Here is a 20361-nt window from a genome sequence, read left to right as displayed (position 1 = left end):
AAAACCCAGAAATTTCCATCCCATACTATAACATTTTTTGACAAGATAGAACTGCCAAAGGGGGTGGAGTTAGCCTGCAGAGTTCTGTCTTACTATCCAGGTCTGTGCCCAAACAATTTGAGCTTCTACTTTTAAAAAATTCACCTTTCCAGAAACAAGTCTCTCACTGTTGCCGCTTGCTATAGACCAACTACTGCCCCCAGCTGTGCCCTGGACAACATATGTGAATTGATTGCCCACCATCTATCTTCAGAGCTCGTGTTGTTAGGTGACCTAACCTGGGACATGCTTAACACCCCAGCCATCCTACAACCTAAGCTTGATGCCCTCAATCTCACACAAATTATCAATGAACCTACCATGTACAACCTCAAATCTGTAAACACAGGCACCCTCATAGATATTTTCCTTACCAACCTGCCCCCCAAATACACCTCTGCTGTCTTCAACCAGGATCTCAGCGATCACTGCCTCATTGCTTGTGTTTGTAATGGGTCTGCGGTCAAACGACCACCCCTCATCACTGTCAAACGCTCACGAAAACACTTCAGCAAGCAGGCCTTTCTAATCGTCCTGGCCCGGGTATCCTGGAAGGATATTGACCTCATTCTGTCAGTAGAAGATGCCTGGTTATTCTTTAAAAGTGCTTTACTCACAATCTTAAATAAGCATGCCCCATTCAAAAAATGTAGAACCAGGAACAGATATAGCCTGTGGTTCACTCCAGACCTGACTGCCCTTGACCAGCACGAAAACATCCTGTGGCGTACGGCATTAGCATCAAATAGCCCCCGCGATATGCAACTTTTCAGGGAAGTTGGGAACCAATATACACAGGCAGTTAGGAAAGCCAAGGCTAGCTTTTTCAAACAGAAATTTGCATCCTGCAGCACAAACTCCAAAAAGTTCTGGAACACTGTAAAGTCCATGGAGAATAAGAGCACCTCCTCCCAGCTGCCCACTGCACTGAGGCTAGGAAACACTGTCACCACCGGTAAATCCACAATAATTGAGAATTTCAATAAGAATTTTTCTACAGCTGGCCATGCTTTCCACCTGGCCACCCCTACCCTGGTCAACACCCCTGCACCCCCCACAGCAACTTGCCCAAGCCTCCCCCATTTCTCCGTCACCCAAATCCAGACAGCTGATGTTCTGAAATAGCTGCAAAATCTGAACCCCCTACAAATCAGCCGGGCTAGACAATCTGGACCCTCTAAAATGATCAGCTGAAATTGTTGCAACCCCTATTACTAGCCTGTTAAACCTCTCTTTCATATCGTCTGAGATCCCCAAAGATTGGAAAGCTGCTGCGGTCATCCCTGTCTTCAAAGGGGGAGGCACTCTAGACCCAAACTGCTACAGACCTATATCTATCCTACCCTGCCTTTCTAAGGTCTTCGAAAGCCAAGTCAACAAACAGATCACCGACCATTTCGAATCCCACCGTACCTTCTCCGCTATGCAATCTGGTTTCCGAGCTGGTCATGGGTGCACCTCAGCCACGCTCAAGGTCTTAAACGATATCATAACCACCATCGATAAAAGACAATACTGTGCAGCTGTATTCATCGACCTGGCCAAGGCTTTCGACTCTGTCAATCACCGCATTCTTATCGGCAGACTCAACAGCCTTGGTTTCTCAAATGACTGCCTTGCCTGGTTCACCAACTACTTCTCAGATAGAGTTCAGTGTGTCAAATCGGAGGGCCTGTTGTCCGGACCTCTGGCAGTCTCTATGGGGGTGCCACAGGGTTTAATTCTCGGGCCAACTCTTCTCTGTATACATCAATGATGTCGCTCTTGCTGCTGGTGATTCTCTGATCCACCTCTATGCAGACGACACCATTCTGTATACTTCTGGCCCTTCTTTGGACACTGTGTTAACAACCCTCCAGACGAGCTTCAATGCCGTACAACTCTCCATCAGTGGCTTCCAACTGCTCTTAAATGCAAGTAAAACTAAATGCATGCTCTTCAACCGATCGCTGCCCGCCTGTCCTGCGTCACTACTCTGGACGCTTCTGACTTAGAATATGTGTACAACTACAAGTACCTAGGTGTCTGGTTAGACTGTAAACTCTCCTTCCAGACTCACATCAAACATCTCCAATCCAAAATTAAATCTAGAATCGGCTTCCTATTTTGCAACACCGCATCCTTCACTCATGCTGCCAACCATACCCTCGTAAAACTGACTATCCTGCCTATCCTTGACTTCGGCGATGTCATTTACAAAATAGCCTCCAACACTCTACTCAGCAAATTGGATGCAGTCTATCACAGTGCCATCCGTTTTGTCACCAGAGCCCCATATACTACCCACTACTGCGACCTGTATGCTCTTGGTGACTGGCCCTCGCTTCATATTCGTCGCCAAACCCACTGGCTCCAGGTCATCTAAGTCTATGCTAGGTAAAGCCCCGCCTTATCTCAGCTCGCTGGTCACCATAGCACCACCTACCCGTAGCATGCGCTCCAGCAGGTATATTTCACTGGTCACCCCCAAGGCCAATTCCTCATTTGGCTGCCTTTCCTTCCAGTTCTCTGCTGCCAATGACTGGAACGAATTGCAAAAATCACTGAAGCTGGAGACCCATATTTCCCTCTAACTTTAAGCACCAGCTGTCAGAGCAGCTCACAGATCATTGCACATGTACATAGCCCATCTGTAAATATCCCATCCAACTACCTCATCCCCATACTGTTATTTATTTAAAAAATTGCTCCTTTGCACCCCAGTATTTCTACTTGCACATTCATCTTTTGCACATCGATCACTCTAGTGTTTAATTGCTAAATTGTAATTATTTTGCCACTATGGCCTATTTATTGACACCTCCCTTACCTCATTTGCACACACTGTATATAGACTTTAACTCTATTGTATTATTGACTGTATGCTTGTTTATTCCATGTGTAACTCTGTTGCTTTGCTTTATCTCGGCCAGGTTTACCTGGTTAAATAAAGAACATGCAGCTCTCGCTTTGATCTCAAACCAACCCCATCTGCTCATGACTGCTCATGCTGTAAACACAGTCCAGTTCAAAGTAAATGGGACAGATCCATATATGGTCTATTTGCATATAGAGCTACTGCAGCTCTGATATGTTTATGCCGCCCCGGGCTGAGTAGTGAGTGTCAATGCAATAGAATTCTACTCCGATGCGTTCTGCCTACATAAACATTTCTTGCGTAGTTTTTGTTTCGGTATATTACATTGAAAGTGGCTAATATTGCATTGATTCGATCACAATTGCCACAGTAAAGGGATACGTTGATGGTGTTAACAAGAAACAACCTTTTCTGAGTCAAAATATAAGCTGAGATCTACCGTTCAGATTTTTTTTTTTACCTACTTAAAACAACCTATGCAACATTAACCAGTTGAAAACAGTACTGTAGCGATCATGTTTGTGCAGTAAGCTATAGGCCCAATACATTATCACCACATATTAGCTTTGCTTGAATAGCCCTGCCAATGCATTTTTGTTCGGGCCATTTTAAAAATATATTTATTTATTTATCAAAGTTCGAGGTAGGCTGTATGATCACACTGGTAATAGATCCATTGTTGTATTACTTGTGAGACATAGCTGCGTGAGCACACATTTAAATAATTAGCTTTTTATTTTACTGTTCTTATGGGGCCTGCATCTGATGTTCAGTCTCAGCGGAGGGAGGGAGCAGCATACAGAGACTGCCTCTAAACATCCCTTTGGTCTCCCTTTCCTCCACTGACCAAAAAGGGACACGGTCTTCCAGCTGATTGCAAAACTCGAATTGCACCGCATTATTGCACAAATTCATGTTACTCCTATGAACAGAGGGGGAAATATTCCTCTATTAAAACGACCCAAGCTGATAATAATAACGCAACTCTCTATAGATACTTCCCTACTCATTCATTACTGCTGCATTGCATGTTTTAGCACTGAGTGGAAATGGGATGAACTCATTTCATGGCTTTTAAGTGTTGACAGCGCTGAGTTAAACTTAAACCCACTCATAAAATCTTTGCTGTATTCGTTGGGTCTCTCTGGTCATGGTTTTGAAAACTCACAGTATCAACTTTGCTGTAGCTTCCTTTTATGCCTGCTACGTTACTGCAGACACGGTCATCTGAGCCATCTGATTGGCCAGTGGTAGACATAGTGCACTTGATTTGCTCTCTGGGCCCACCGGGAAGGCAGAGATTGTGCCATAAGACACATGAAATGGTTCAAAATGGCAACAGTTCACCTACACGGCGCACAGGGCAGCTGAATTGGGTGCGTCTACCGCCAACAGTGGTAAAAATAGGAACACATTGCTTTATCGTTAGGTTTTTATTTGGCGATCGACTAGGAATCCCTTCACTATCAACTGGTCGATCATGATTGACCGATTGGTGACCACTGAACTTTCTAGAGCAGTGAAGCTCAATCTTGTGCATCTCTCTGTGGGTTGATATTCCTGTGCGGCAGTCCCGGGGAGCTGTGTGGAATGCGTGCAGTTTAGAGGGACCATTGGTTAGCACTGCTTGAGTCAGCCAGTTGCTGTCAACACCTAGCTTACAGCTACATTAAAGTAAACCACATTTTTGGAAATGCATAATGCCATCTAACCAGTTATCAAATAATGTTACCAGTATATGCAGTCATCTTAGCAAGCCAGCAATTTTATTTTATTTTAGCCTGCTAGCTAGCCTAGCCAGATAACTAGCCTAGCTAGCCAATCACCACTGTCGACATGGCTAAGTAGTAAGCCAGAGAACAACTAGTCTAGCACAGGGAGAAACCCACAGAACAGATATACAGCAGATATAAAGTAAAGAGAGCGGAGACTGAAACTTCTTATGGCTGCAATCCCGTTAACGGGATCGATATGACAACAGCCAGTGAAAGTGCAGGGCGCCAAATTCAAACAACAGATCTCATAATTAAAATTCCTCAAACATACATGTATCTTATACCATTTTAAAGGTAATCTTGTTGTTAATCCCACATGTGTCTGATTTCAAATAGGCTTTACTGCGAAAACACCACAAACGATTGTTAGGTCACTGCAAAATCACAGAAAAACACAGCTGTTTTTCCAGCCAAAGACAGGAGTCACAAAAAGCAGAAATAGAGATCAAATTAATCACTAACCTTTGATCTTCATCAGATGACACTCATAGGACTTCATGTTACACAATACATATGTTTTGTTCGATTAAGTTCATATTTATATCCAAAAACCTCAGTTTACATTGGCGCCATGTTCAGAAATGCCTCCAAAATATCCGGAGAAATTGCAGAGAGCCACGTCAAATAACAGAAATACTCATCATAAACTTTGAAAGATGCATGTTTTACATAGAATTAAAGATACACTTGTTCTTAATGCAACCGCTGTGTCAAATTTCAAAAATCTTTACGGCAAAAGCACAATATTCAATAATCTGAGAATCGCGTTCAGCCACAAAAGCAAGCCATACAGTTACCCGCCAAATTGTGCAGTCAACAAAACTCATAAAAAGCATTATAAATCTTCACTTACCTTTGCTGATCTTCATCGGAATGCACTCCCAGGACTCCCACTTCCACAAGAAATGTTTGTTTTGTTCGGTAATGTCCATCATTTATGTCCAAGTAGCTACTTTTGTTAGCGCGTTTAGTACACATATCCAAACGCTCATGCAGGTCCAGGCGAACGTCGGACGAAAACTTAAGTTTATTCGACCTGTAATATAACTTTATCAAATATTCAATAATGTTCCAACCGGAGAATATCTTTGTGTCTATAGAAGTAATGGAACGCAAGTCGATATCATGTGGAATGTGTGTGACCAGGACCTGGCTCTCTGTCAGACCACTGACTTAAACAGCTCCCATCCGGCTCAACATCACAGTAGAAACTTCATTCAACGTTCTACAGACTGTTGACATCTAGTGGAAGCCGTAGGAAGTGCAAACAGATCCATATCCTACAGTGTTTTCAATAGGCGATGAGTTGAAAATCGACCAACCTCAGAATTCTCACTTACTGGTTGGATTTCTTCTCAGGTTTTTGCCTGCCATATGAGTTCTGTTATACTCAGACATAATTCAAACAGTTTTAGAAACTTCAGAGTTTTCTATCCAATACTAATAATAATATGCATATATTAGCAACTAATGACTGAGGAGCAGGCCGTTTACTCTGGGCACCCCTGTGCACCTTTCATCCAAGCTACTCAATACTGCCCCTGCAGCCATAAGAAGTTAACAATTTACGGCTGAGTTGGCTACCAAAGTCAAAGAGCCAAGGAGAGGACTTCAGAGGGAGAGTCTGCATGCTAATCCAATAGTGATTTATAGTGCGGTAAATCCACATTGAATTTACACGGTTTCTCATCACTGCTGACTCTCGATGTACCAGTAGGAAATCGAGCAGAGATGGTCAACTGGATTTAGCCGTAGAACGATTTTAAAAAATTATTGCGTGGACGGTCTGGGGGGGCCGGAACATAATTACAAATCATTTGTAGACTGCAAATTATCCACGATAAGCCCAAACCGATCTGTTTGACTGAAACATAATCATTTCAAACCTTGCTTACATTTTTATACAATCGCATCTTTTTATTATGCTTGGGAATACTTTGAACACATTTCCAAAATTAAAAATCACTTATTTATTGGTGTTTTTACAGTCTTATGTCCAACAATGAACCATAAAAAAAATCTATATTTTTGACACACAGAACTTGGCCCAAATAAGGCCACCAGTTGGGGAACCCTGAAATAGAGCTTGCAGGCTTCACAAACAACGCTCGGCACAACACCTGGTTTCATTCTGAATCCTGCCTTCCACTGCTTATACTAAGCCATTGAAGTCCTCCGGGATGAAATGAGCACCGCATACAGTAGATGTGCGCACGGTTCCCATACTTCACCAAACACTAGGAGTTGAGGCTTTGCAGATTTTGGCATGAATTTATATGGTTTCTTATTAGTGAATGCACGTAGTATCTCACCATGATTTGCAATGTAATTACATGCTAGCTTGGCTAGTAGCTAACGTTAGCCAACTGGAACTAGCTAGGTAGCATAGATTCTCAAGATGATGTTCTGAAGAGGTTTTAAAAAAACACTAAAACATAACCGTGTTTGTAGTAATGGTTAACCAGATCGTGACTACTAAGTCTTTGATCACTCTGTTACTTTGAGTAAAAACTCAAGCTTCCCACTCTTTTAATAGGGCGAGGACTTGAGTCTTGATAAAAAGTTGGAAGGAGATAAGAGAGGGATGAACGACTACAGCGGTGAAATGCGGAGAGGAGGAAGAGGTGGCGGAGGCTACCGTATGCCCAGTTCAAAAGACATGGGGCCTGGAGACATGGGGCCTTACAGTGACAAGGTAAGAGAGTCATACTCCTGTCAAAGGGTTCAAGGTGTCCTTGAAGCTGTGCTAAGCAGTGTTTGCATGGTCTGTCGATTGGCCTAGGTGAAGGAGGCTAGATATGTTGACCCTATCATTAGCTAGCCAGCTAACATCAACTAGCTTTTTTTGTCAACCAACTTTATAGATATTTTCCTTTTATCAGCTCTCACTGTTCCTTTTTATCTTTTCATATTTAACTGTACTCTTATGTATATCGTTCCAGATGGGTGGTCATGGTTTATTTAGTGGCAGCGGTGGGATGCCTCAGTCTCGGGGAATGCGCCAGCCTGGGATGCATCCCATGAACCCCCCCCAAGGGTTACGCGGACAAGTCCCTCATCAATTCTTGTCTGCGCAGGTGCGTTGCCTGTGTTGTACCTCATGAATATGAATGTTTATTTGCAAAGTTGTTCCATGTTGGGTATGAGCAGGTGCTCCAAAAGTCAATAACAATATATTTTCTAGCTTGTCTTTAGATTACCATTTTGGAATATTGGCCAAGGTTGTCTAACAAAACTCTACCTTCTATCTATCTATATATATATATATATTTTTTTTACGTCACAGGTGCCGGGTCCCATGCTAAAGCAGATACCCTCTCCTGGCAGCAGTGTTGGAGGAGTAGGTGTTGGAGGAGTCGGAGGAGGGGTGTTCCCACCTCAGCTCTCACCACAGCAACTTGCCGTGCTTAGTAACATTTACCCTCATGTGCAGCAATTCCACCTGGTAAATATCGTCTCCGCCTCGATGTTGTGGTTCAGGCCGTCTGAACAATTTATCACAATTTTCTAAATTGCTCAGTAATTCAAATAATCTTGTATTGATTGTATATCAAGTAATTGCAACTGTAAAACTGCTACTACACTAGCTCTCTCAGTGGAATAGAATAGTAAAACTACTTTGTGCCTGTCAACTCCATACCCCCCCAGGCTTGTCAGCTCCTTCTGCAGCAGCAGCAACAGCAGCAGCTCCTGCAGAACCAGAGGAAGTTGCCCCAGCCTATACGCCAGCAGACTGATCCACAGCAGGTACTGAACGTCCCATAGTAGTGTAGTGCCTTATCACTATACCTATAGCAGTTCGGACTAATTTAAATATTAGATGCAATAGTTGTGCTAGAATTTCAGTATGAAGTAGCTTTTTAGCCAGCTTGTCTTTTAGTCTCTTGATGCAGTGTTTGTGTACATATTTTTAAATATTTTCTCTTACCCCATGTCTCCATAGCTGGCTAGAATCATGGCTATTCTACAACAACAGAGACAGCAACAACAGGGAGTGGTAGGTGGAGGCAGTGGGAGCTCCAAACTGTCCCCATCTCTTGGAGGGGCACCAAAACAGCCGATGGCAGACTCGATCCCCCACCCTGGTATGGGTGGCCCCTTGTCAGATCTTCATGCCAAAACACAGGGGATGTACTCTTGTAAGTTGCTTAGGTTTGGTCTTCGTTATTATCTCTCTAACATATCTCAGTCCAATCTGTCAGTTTAGAGCAGTGTACTCAGTATGACGTCAAAGGCAAACCATTACTAAATCATATCCAACTAATTTGTGTAAACAGTAGCTCGTATATCACTGTTGCCGTGACGAAGGTCTTTCATTTAAATCACCTAGCAGCTATTCCGTGATGTTCGATTTCAGGGGGATTATACTGGCCCAGGTTTTATCAACACAGCCATCATCTTTGCTCATGACTGCATTGAATGAACCATCTGACCATGTTTTTTCTGGTATATCAGGTCTTGCTCCCGGAGGCAATCTGTCTGGGCTGGAGCTGGGCTCCATGGTGGGGGGGGTGAAGGATGGAGGAGGGCAGCAGTCCCGCTTCAAATGGATGATGGAGGGTCACTCTCCGGCCCCCTCTCCCCCAGATACAGCCCATCACAAGAATGGTGAGTCATTAAAATCCAATGTCTTGCTAATGACATGAATAATCATACCTATATAAAGCCATAAAAGGAAAAGCCATGTCAAACTGACAAATTATTTGTATTTCTGTTTTTGTCTTGTGTGCTATTGCAGGTCCTTTACCCATGGCCATGAAAGTTCGAGAGGGCTCCCCATATTCACAGTATGAGTTGCTCGGGGTTGATGGTTTGGGAATGCCCCCTCAGGGCCCTTCTGACAACTGGCACCGTACCCCTGGAAGCAAGATGGGCACCATGACTGGGACATCCAGCTGGCCCCCAGGTAAGCTGCTTTCAGTACCCCAAGTTCCTAATGCACAATTTTGACATGCACATATGAAATATTGCAGTTGCAAAAAATGTCAATATTGCCAGGCTCAGTCTTCCCTGTGGTTTCTGCGGTGACAGAGTTCCAGCCTGGAGTGCCCTGGAAAGGCATCCAGAGTGCCGACCCGGAGTCGGACCCGTACATGACCCCTGGCAGTGTGCTGGGCTCCCATGGACCCTCTAGCCTCAGTGACTCTGACCACCAGTTACTTCGAGACAATGCAGGTACTCACTGTTTCTGTATAAGTATTGAATGAGATTAAACCTATTGGCACACCTTGGGCTGTTGCAGTGACCGTATTACTGGCGGTCACGAGGGCAGTCGAACTGCCTGGTGGGAAAAGTATCCTCCATTTGCTATTTAAGTGCTTCTTTTTTTTTATCCCGCTGCCCCTGTTTTGGTGCAGGTGCACGACAATGGTCTGTTCTAAATCAAAACAAATTTCACATATATATTATTTAGTATATGTAAAAACAAGATTAAATCAAGAATAGTCTGACGGGGGACAATTAGGGTTGCAAAGGGTCTGTAAATTTCCGGACATTTTTCATGGGAAATTGAGCCCTGGAATTTGGGGAATTTTGCTTAAATTCGTCAAAATGGTTGGCTTATAACAGTGGACCTTTTTTTGTAGGATACATATAAGGCAATTGTAGGTCTTGTGGCATATTTTGGTTAAACTATCCCCAATTCAATGGAATTGCAATCCTCTGCATGCACAGTGCATTCTTCCATCACATGTAGAGCTGATTCTCAAGATCTTGCATTCTTCCATCACATGTAGAGCTGGATAAAGTAATCCTTCTCACCCCCCCCCCCCCCCCTTAAAAGATTTAGATGCACTATTGTAAAGTGGCTGTTCCACTGGATGTCATAAGGTGAATGCACCAATTTGTAAGTCGCTCTGGATAAGAGCGTCTGCTAAATGACTTAAATGTAAATGTAAATCTTGCACACTAATGAGATGCTGTTGAGCCCACACTACTACACTGTCTGAGCCAAGTACTACATGCTTTCTGGTAAGTTTTCATTACAGTACTGGGTGGGGTGAATATATTTTATGACATAAATAATTTTTTATTAACTAGTAAGTAGTAGCCTAGAGCAAAGTGTTTAAATCATTTCTAACTTGTTAACAATTTCTGCTAGTTAGTTTTTGCTACCATGTGGGGTTTAGTTTGCTTGAGCCTGCTAACTGAGGAGTGTTAATTCACCTGTTTCCATATGTTTCATTTTAAAACCATTTATCTTACAAAGGATTTGTTTAATCTAACTGCTTAACTATTTATCTGTACATGGAATTGTATTTGTTTTTATTTACTCTTAAAAAAAATCTTTGCAGGAAAATGCCACGGGCACTATCTGATGTGTGGAGACATTTCACTGCAGCTAATGTAGAAGGAAAAGCTGTGTACATTTGCAAGTACTGTGTCCAATCATATGTGAAGAATGCAACAGATGCAGAATCATCTGGCCAAGTGCATAAAGTTTCCTCACTGCTCACAACAAGCAACCTCTGACAAAAGTACCTCTACTTCTATTCGAGGTGAAAATGACGAATCAGACACCTTATCGATAGCGACAGCTCATGGTCCTCCTGGAATCAGAAGGTTTTTTTGACTCAATGGAGGAACGTAGTCAGAGAAATGCTGATGGATGTCTTGCTCGAGCTGTGTATGCAACTGGTTCACCTCTGATGCTCACAGGCAATGTGTATTGGAAGAGATTTCTGAATGTTCTTCGCCCACCATACACCCCTCCAACCAGACATGCTTTATCTACTCATTTGCTGGATGCAGAGTTCAACAGAGTTCAAGTGAAGGTCAAGCAAATCATAGAGAAAGCCGACTGTATTGCAATCATCTCTGATGGGTGGTCAAATGTTTGTGGGCAAGGAATAATTAACTACATCTCCACCCTTTAACCAGTATTCTACAAGAGCACAGACACAAGGGACAACACAACGCATTCATCAATGACCTTGGACCACAAGGTATTTGCACTGGTGACCGACAATGCGGCAAACATGAAGCATGCCTGTTCTAAAGTGGAGTCACACCCTCACATCACACCCATTGCCTGTGCTGCTCATGCATTGAATCTGCTCCTCAAGGACATCATGGCACTGAAAACAATGGATACACTCTACAAGAGAGCCAAGGAAATGGTTAGGTATGTGAAGGGTCATCAAGTTATAGCAGCAATCTACCTCACCAAGCAAAGTGAGAAAAATAAGAGCACCACATTAAAGCTGCCCAGCAACACCCGTTGGGGAGGTGTCATCATGTTTGACTGTCTCCTGGAGGGGAAGGAGTCTCCAAGAAATGGCCATATCATAGTCTGCCGATATGGACAGCCCCATCAAGAGGATCCTCCTGGATTATGTATTTTGGGAGAGAGTGGTAAGCAGCCTGAAACTCCTGGAACCTATAGCAGTAGCCATTGCATGGATTGAGGGAGACAATGCCATCCTGTCTGATGTTCAGACTCTGATTGAAGATGTAAGAGAAGAAATCCGTACTGCCCTGCCCACTTCACTGTTTCTCCAAGCAGAGGAAACTGCAGTTCTGAAATGCATCAAAAAGCGTGAAGACTTCTGCCAGAAGCCCATACACACCGCATCGTACATGTTGGAGCCCAAGTATGCTGGCGAGAGCATCCGGTCTGGTGCAGAAATCAACAAGGCCTATGGTGTCATCACTACCGTGTCTCGCCACCTTGGCCTGGATGAGGGAAAGGTTCTTGGCAGTCTGACGAAGTACACTTCCAAGCAAGGGCTTTGGGATGGAGATGCAATATGGCAGTTGTGCCAACATATCTCATCAGCCACCTGGTGGAAGGGACTTTGTGGATCTGAGGCTCTTTCCCCTGTTGCCTCCATCCTCCAAATTCTACCAATATTAGCCTCCTCAGAGCGCAACTGGTCCTTGTTTGGGAACATACACACGAAAGCACGCAACAGGCTGACCAATACAATGGTTGAAAAATTGGTGGCCATCCGGGCAAATTTGAGGCTTTTTGAGCCTGACAATGAGCCATCCTCAAGGTTGGAAAGTGACAGTGAAGATGGGGTGGACATTGAGGAGGTCCAGGGAGAAGACATTGAAGCCTGAGAGGAAGACAACCAAAGCTTTAGTTTCTAGACTATGATTTTACAAATGTTTTTGGGAGATGCAATGGATCATTGGGGATCATTCAATATTTCCTTTTGTTGTTCAGTGAAAACATCCCATGTGAAGAGTCAATTCATTGAATTAAACTTAAATTCATAACTAAAACATTTGTATTTCTATTGAAAGGATTTAATCATTTACAATTATCTACTTATGGTAAGGTTTGTTTCTATCTCCATATTATATGGTAAATATATCCAATACAAAAAAACATGTCGTGTCTTTGGCATCGTTAGATTGAAGACTTATTTTATTAAATCAATTCTCTAATTATTATTACGTGATTTAAACAAATAATGTAAATGTAATTAACTAGGAATTTGGGGCACCAAGGATAATCTTCAGATTACAAAGTTATAATTTTCCTAATATAACTCTTCAGATATTTTATCTGATCAGTCTTCTAATTAATGAAATATTCTTTACCTCACGTTAGTCTCATTCCAAACATCATAAATTGTTGGTTATCTGCACGAACCCAGCCTTTACTATGAATCATCATACACCAATTGTCTTCATTATTTAGTTAGTTAGTAAATAAATAATCACAGAAACGCATAAACAAACATTAGAAATGGTTACAAGGAAATGATAGGGGAGGTTCCCTAGTGGGCTAAGCCGATATAACGGCTTGGTGGACAAAGGGAAGTGGGTGTGGTAAAGACAGTCACTACACAGTTGATAATTATATTAATTGAAATGCTAATCATTTGCACATGAACACACTCATTTGGGAATAATTGCAATCAATATATACTTGCTCCTAGTGTGTCGTTGTGATCTGTTGGAATCGTCAGTCCTTCTGTTGGAAAGTTCATCCGAGCGTCTCTCTGCTTCCCTGAAGTCTTTCGTGGTTAGAATGGATACTTCAGAGTACCATTCAAAAATGTTCTTATAGATTAGATGTTTTGGCGGGTGTCGGTCTTCGCGTCCCAGGTTGACAATTTCTAGCTGCAGACTAGTAATTAGTATCTAAGATTTGCTCTTATTCTGTCAGGATCGATAGTCTCAGAGTTGAACCATTTCCTACCGTGTAGCCAATGCTCCACGTTGTATGGTTAGAAATTCAACAACCATTACAACCTTAGCTTAAACTGAGGTTTTTGTGGTCTCTACTCAAACCTTTGCCCCCTCAGCTGACTGAGGTAGGCATGGTCTGAAGAGGATTTTTTCAGGTGGGGGTTTTATTCGTAACAGTACAAAAGGGCTGTCCCACGAGCCAGATCATGTCTGCTCATGGGGGCGGGCCAATGACTTAAACTTTTTAGGGAATACAATTCTCTCACATTAACCTGTCTAGCTAGCGGAACCCCCCCCACATTCCACTGAAAAGGCAGCGCGCGAAATTCAAAAAATATTTTCCCGAAATATTTAACTTTCACACATTAACAAGTCCAATACAGCAAATGAAAGATAAACATCTTGTGAATCCAGCCAACATGTCCGATTAAAAAATAAAAATAAAATAAACAAAAAAATAAATAAAAAAATAAAAAAATAACAAATATATGTTTTAGAGCGACAACACCACGTATATTTATGTTAGCTCACCACCAAATACAAAAAAGCACCGACATTTCTTTCACAGCACAGGTAGCTTGCACAAAACCGACCAAATAGAGATAGAATTAGTCACTAACCAAGAAACAACTTCATCAGATGACAGTCTTATAACATGTTATACAATAAATCTATGTTTTGTTCGAAAAATGTGCATATTTCAGGTATAAATCATAGTTTTACATTGCAGCTACAATCACATAGCACCGACGCAGCTAGAACAATGAGACCAACGTGAAATACCTAAATACTCATCATAAAACATTTATGAAAAATACATGGTGTACAGAAAATGAAAGACAAACATCTTGTGAATCCAGCCAATATTTCAGATTTTTTAAGTGTTTTACAGCAAACACTATAGCATTGTATTAGCTTACTACAATAGCCAACCACACAACCGCATTCATTCAACGCAAAGGTAGCGATAGCGAAAAAACCAGCAAAATATATAAATTTATTCACTAACCTTCACAATCTTCATCAGATGACAGTCCTATAACATCATATTACACAATACATATATGGTTTGTTCGAAAATGTGCATATTTAGAGCTGAAATCCGTGGTTATACATTGTGAAAAGGTCATTTTGCAGGGCTCTGGCAGTGCTCCTCCTTGCACAAAGGCAGAGGTAGCGGTCCTGCTGCTGGGTTGTTGCCCTCCTACGGCCTCCTCCACGTCTCCTGGTAGCGCCTCCATGCTCTGGACACTACGCTGACAGACACAGCAAACTTTCTTGCCACAGCTCGCATTGATGTGCCATTCTGGATGAGCTGCACTACCTGAGCCACTTGTGTGGGTTGTAGACTCCGTCTCATGCTACCACTAGAGTGAAAGCACCGCCAGCATTCAAAAGTGACCAAAACATCAGCCAGGAAGCATAGGAACTGAGAAGTGGTCTGTGGTCACCACCTGCAGAACCACTCCTTTATTGGGGGTGTCCTGCTAATTGCCTATAATTTCCACCTGTTGTCTATTCCATTTGCACAACAGCATGTGAAATTTATTGTCAATCAGTGTTGCTTCCTAAGTGGACAGTTTGATTTCACAGAAGTGTGATTGACTTGGAGTTACATTGTGTTGTTTAAATGTTCCCTTTTATTTTTTTGAGCAGTGTATATAGACACAACTGGGGATGCAACAGCACAGGTAGCATCATTCTCTAATATGAACAACTTTAAGGTCTAGTCCAATAGTTGAGACTGAGCTGCTAACCAAAGCTCTGTAAATTGATTGAAATGAGCTATGTTTCCCTTGTGTTCTGGGGAACACTACAATCCTGGCAGAGTTTGTGAGTGAGGAGGAAGTGGTTCGCTATTTTGCACATTCCCAGGTTGGAGGTACGAAGGGGGCCAGCCCAGGGGCATGGGCGGCCCAGGGCTCGTCAGGTACGCGCACAACGGTGGCTTGTAGGCTATGTGTGAAAGCCAGGAGATACTAAATGTGTTCTTTAGTTAATGGTCAATTACTGTGAGACCGACAGTTACTTGATTGTAAGTCACCGGTTGACCAAGTTTCATGACCTCCACAGGCACACCATATGTTGTATTGCAGTATTTCTTGACACATCCTATCTCTCTGTTGCAGGGCCAAACCCCTCCCTCAACACCTTGCTGCCTTCACCAGGTGCCTGGCCCTACAGTGCCTCAGACAACCCCCTTGGCAATGCACACAGCACAGGTAGTGACATTCTCTAATATATGAACAGCTTTAAGGTCTAGTCTAATATTTGAGAGAATGTGCTGCTAACCAAAGCTCTGTAAATTGATGATGTATTGAAATGAGCTGTTTCCCTTGGTCATTTATTTTGGTGTGTTGAAAGTTGTGCTTTTTTCCTCAGCAAAGTACTCGGAGTACAAACCCAGCTGGCCCCCAGAGCCCATCGGACACAATAAGCCGTGGAAGACCAGTCGCGTCAGTTCCCAGCTGCCACGCCCCCCTCCTGGACTGACCAGTCAGAAACAGGCCTCGACATCTCTATGGGGCAGCGGAGCCCCGCGTTTGACCAGGGGCTGGGGAGAGGGTGGGGGCAGTCAAGATTCAAGATTTGGGACAGGTAATATTATATATCTGGATCAACACTAGTGATTTTAACTGTTTCCTGGCCAACTTGATACAAAACCATTTTTATAGCTGTTGGGTTTTCAGAACTCATTGTAGTAAGATATTTATTAAATATCGGCTTTACAACAGAAAAAAGATTGAAAGACTACCCTTTGTTTCTGACTGCCCTCTCTCTCCTCCGTAGGCTCAGCGTGGAATGATGGTGTGGCCTCCAGAGGCAGCTGCTGGCTACTGCTCAGCAATCTCACCCCTCAGGTACAGATGGAGAGAATTGATAAAGATGTTAGCACTAGTACCAATGACCAGGGAGGGAATGAGCAGAAGGATGGGGGGGGGGGGGGCCTAGGGATTATGTTGTGGGTGATTTTGAATTTTATGTTTTCTGACCCATCATCGAAGTGGAATTTATCACAGATATTAAATAAAATGGCCATTGAGAGAGGGGTGGGTGTGAATTCGTGACCCAAGTGTAATTGGATTGTGAAGTTGACTGATCCATTTAATCAATTAAGGATTGCATGAATGGCGTTGGCATGAAAGGGCTGCTAAGGGAAAAACAGAATGGGGAAATGTATAATTCTACTGCCCACCCTTTTACAGTCTCACACTTCCCCACCACAGACACACTGGTATCCCACTAAGTTTTCTGTTCTCCTACAGATTGACGGTTCCACACTACGGACTATCTGTATGCAGCACGGCCCCCTGCTGACCTTTCACCTCGGCCTGACCCAGGGCAGCGCCCTGATTCGTTACAGCACACGTCAGGAAGCAGCCAAGGCTCAGGGTGCACTGCACATGTAGGCTACTATCCCTTTACACACTAACAAACACTGTGCTGCTGCCTAGTGTAATGCTAAATGCCTGTAATTAAATATTTGCAAATTTACCCTAATGTTAACTCCATGCAGCATGTTTTTTATTTTACCTTTATTTAAGATTATAATGCTGAATTGGAGCCTGATGGCCATTCAGCTAGTACAATTTCTACTACTTCACCTGTTTTACTAAAGGACACTGACATATTTTGTTTTCTCCAGGTGTGTTCTGGGGAACACCACAATCCTGGCGGAGTTTGTGAGTGAGGAGGAAGTGGCTCGCTATTTTGCACATTCCCAGGTTGGAGGTGCGGAGGGGGCCAGCCCAGGGGCAGGGGCGGCCCAGGGCTCGTCAGGAACGCACACAGCGGTGGGCAACAGCGGAGGGGGCTCCCTGGGGAGTGAACGAGCAGCAATAGGAGCAGGAAACAATTTGGGTGGAAACAGCGGTGGAGGTGTTCTGGGTAGTGTGGGGCCTTCCAGCTCCGGCTGGCAAAGTTTGGATGGTACGGGCAGCTCTCCGGAGGCCACCTCAGCCCAAGGTCCTGGGCTTGGTATTTTTGCTCAGTGGAGCGCCAACGGGGCTGGGAAGGGGGTAGGGGGTGGGGTGGGACGGGTAGAGGCAGGGAGGTCTGGGCTCTGGGGTGGTGTGACCCCAGGTTACTCCAGCAGCAGCTTGTGGGGTGCACCCCAAATGGAGGACAGGCACCAAATGGGCAGCCCAGCTGCCCTGTTGCCTGGTGACCTGCTGGGAGGAGGGGCTGACTCCATCTGACACACCTTCACATAAGTATATATTTAGACACACGACATACACTGGGAAACACACATACATTTATAAATTACTAAATATAATCACGTAAACACACACACATACATATATAAATTACTAAATATAACCACGTAAACACACAAGCAGAAATGTGAGACATGCTTACACACATTCTCATGGCCAGACTTAAGCTATTATATAAACAAATGCAGGGACTGTTAGACGTGTAAGGCCTTTTTCCACAGATGAAGATTTCAACTGCTAGACTTGAACCTGAAAAATTAGTCTGTCGGTCTGAGAGACTGGCTGGATTGCATTGTGCTTAGTAGGTGATTTGATGACAGACTTGCATACACATGCACACACCAAATACAAACTAGCCTTCGGACAGATGGGCACTGTAACAGCATTACTCGCGTCATATAGGAAAACTATGTGATGCAGGACAACCTGCAGTTTCCATTCATGCCCCTTATGGAGACTGAATCAAAACACGTGCAAACACACTGCTCTGATTAATGACAACTGTATCTTATTGTGTATGTTAGTTTCTGTTTTGTATGGTTGTTTTTATTTTGAACAGTGGAATACTGAAATGTAATTGTTCCTTTCAAATGCTGACCTCCTACTGTTGTTTTTCTCTCAATCACGTTTGTTACTGTTACTATGATAATTGTTGAAACTCTGGCAGTATGAGGCAACATTGCATTTCTCAGAGAGTGGGATACTGTGTGTGGAATACTCAGTGTGGGTATGAGTGAGAATGAGACCAAGTAATAAACCCCTGTGTGTGAATGTGAGGATAATGTAGTGTGCATGTTACTGCCTGTCATGATTAGTGTGCGAGGCTGCTTACTGAAGGTCTAAAAATGTTTTGAGTGCATTCGGTATACTGCTGACTGTGTTCAAGAACATTGGCACTAATGCTTAGTCTTTTTTTTCTCATTTTAAGATTTTTTTTTTGCAGACTGTCTTTTTTATTGTCCGAACTGCAATAATAAAAATAACAATTTTAATGATACTAAGAGCTGAAGGCATATGTATTGAGAAAAAGGACATGCCAAATCTTATCAAACTGTGGAGTGGTGGGGGGTTGTTTACAAGACACAGAAAAGAGTTACCGTGCGTTTATATGTTTTGTTGTGTATCGTTTTAAATTAAGACAGGCTTTAACACTCCTGTTCAGTGTTTCGTTTTGAGATTTTACAAAGAAATTTATTTAAACAAAGAGAACAAGATTACTAATAAAGATGAAAGTATTGGCTTCTGCTTGTCTTGTGGTCATTGAGAATTGTCCATCTATACAGAATGGCCTCTTATCCTCAGGTGTCCCAACACCGTTCACACACGGGTTCCTGTGTCCGCTCCACGTCACACACACTCAAATAAGCTGGTGTCCATCTGCTATGCCATCTTAACCAATCCTATTTACTGTACAAGCCACACAGCCTGTAAGAAGCATGCGCATCTCCAGCGATCTATCATTTGCGGTGCAATTAGTATGACAGTATGGAGTATTTAAATCCTGTATGTGAAAAAACAGATGGGCAACTTTGATGGGGGTGGGGGCCACAAAAAATCTGAACTCGTGGCTGCAGTGGCTTGCGGGTCTGAATACCGACATCCATAACCACACGTGCAGTCAGAGCCGGCCCTAGCCAATTGGGGAATTTTGTTGGGCACCCCACCTTACGAACAAAACATTTTACCATGGGGTGGGGAGAAGATTTAGCAATTTTATAACACAGTTCCTGCAATTTTACTAATTTTGCCATAGGGTGGAGAGAAATGTTTGTAGTTTTGAATATGAGAGTAAATAACAAAATCAATGGGGAAACCTGTCGGTAATTTGACCATGATTACAAGTTTAGATAGCTGGCTAGACTAATTTATCAATCTAAAAAATGTTAGCTGATTAATTGGGCTAATTGAGTGACTGTCAGTGACTGACGTAACAAGAAAAAAACTTGATGCACTACCAAATTTGGAAATTGCACCGTGTGTGTTCTACTATTCTGACTTTCAACATCAAGTTTAGACCCCAACTGAGTTCCACAAAAGGGGGGGGGCTGCCAGTTGCCCATCACTGTGCAAAACCATCAGGGTCTAGAGGTACCTTATGGGGACCTCCGCTGTTCTTTCACTTCTGTTGCTTGTGTCTAAACTCCAGGGTGCGGGACTATGGAGAACCCTTTGGTAATGTGGATGAGGACTAATGTCTGGATGGAATCTTCACTATCTCTAAACCATAACCATTGCTATTTGTTATGATGGCTCTTGTCTTCACTCTATTATCCTTCATAACAATGTTCATAATAATCTAATCTTCCTGCAAAGGCCTATTCTCTGA

General features: G+C 43.1%; 1 protein-coding gene across 3 annotated transcripts in view; it reads left to right on the top strand.

Annotated features, from left to right (window-relative positions):
* Positions 1-19275, top strand: part of LOC139576924 (trinucleotide repeat-containing gene 6B protein-like) — a 28414-nt gene extending 9139 nt beyond the window's left edge. For 2 of the 3 annotated variants that reach the window (XM_071403550.1, XM_071403534.1), the window contains 13 exons: positions 7208-7366; positions 7614-7748; positions 7958-8116; positions 8320-8418; positions 8615-8810; positions 9127-9279; positions 9410-9577; positions 9670-9846; positions 15945-16037; positions 16198-16413; positions 16606-16676; positions 17082-17221; positions 17462-19275. In XM_071403550.1, coding sequence (XP_071259651.1) covers positions 7208-7366; positions 7614-7748; positions 7958-8116; positions 8320-8418; positions 8615-8810; positions 9127-9279; positions 9410-9577; positions 9670-9846; positions 15945-16037; positions 16198-16413; positions 16606-16676; positions 17082-17221; positions 17462-18014 — 2319 coding nt within the window. In that variant the 3' untranslated portion in view covers positions 18015-19275. The remainder of the gene's footprint in view (positions 1-7207; positions 7367-7613; positions 7749-7957; positions 8117-8319; positions 8419-8614; positions 8811-9126; positions 9280-9409; positions 9578-9669; positions 9847-15944; positions 16038-16197; positions 16414-16605; positions 16677-17081; positions 17222-17461) is intronic. The other variant, XM_071403542.1, reaches the window with a different exon arrangement.
* The last annotated feature ends 1086 nt before the right edge of the window (positions 19276-20361 follow it).

Source organism: Salvelinus alpinus, chromosome 1 (genome assembly GCF_045679555.1).
Source record: "Salvelinus alpinus chromosome 1, SLU_Salpinus.1, whole genome shotgun sequence".
NCBI lineage: Eukaryota > Metazoa > Chordata > Actinopteri > Salmoniformes > Salmonidae > Salvelinus > Salvelinus alpinus.
The sequence above is the reverse complement of the archived record's forward strand: the minus strand, read 5'-3'. Positions and strand labels throughout refer to the sequence as shown.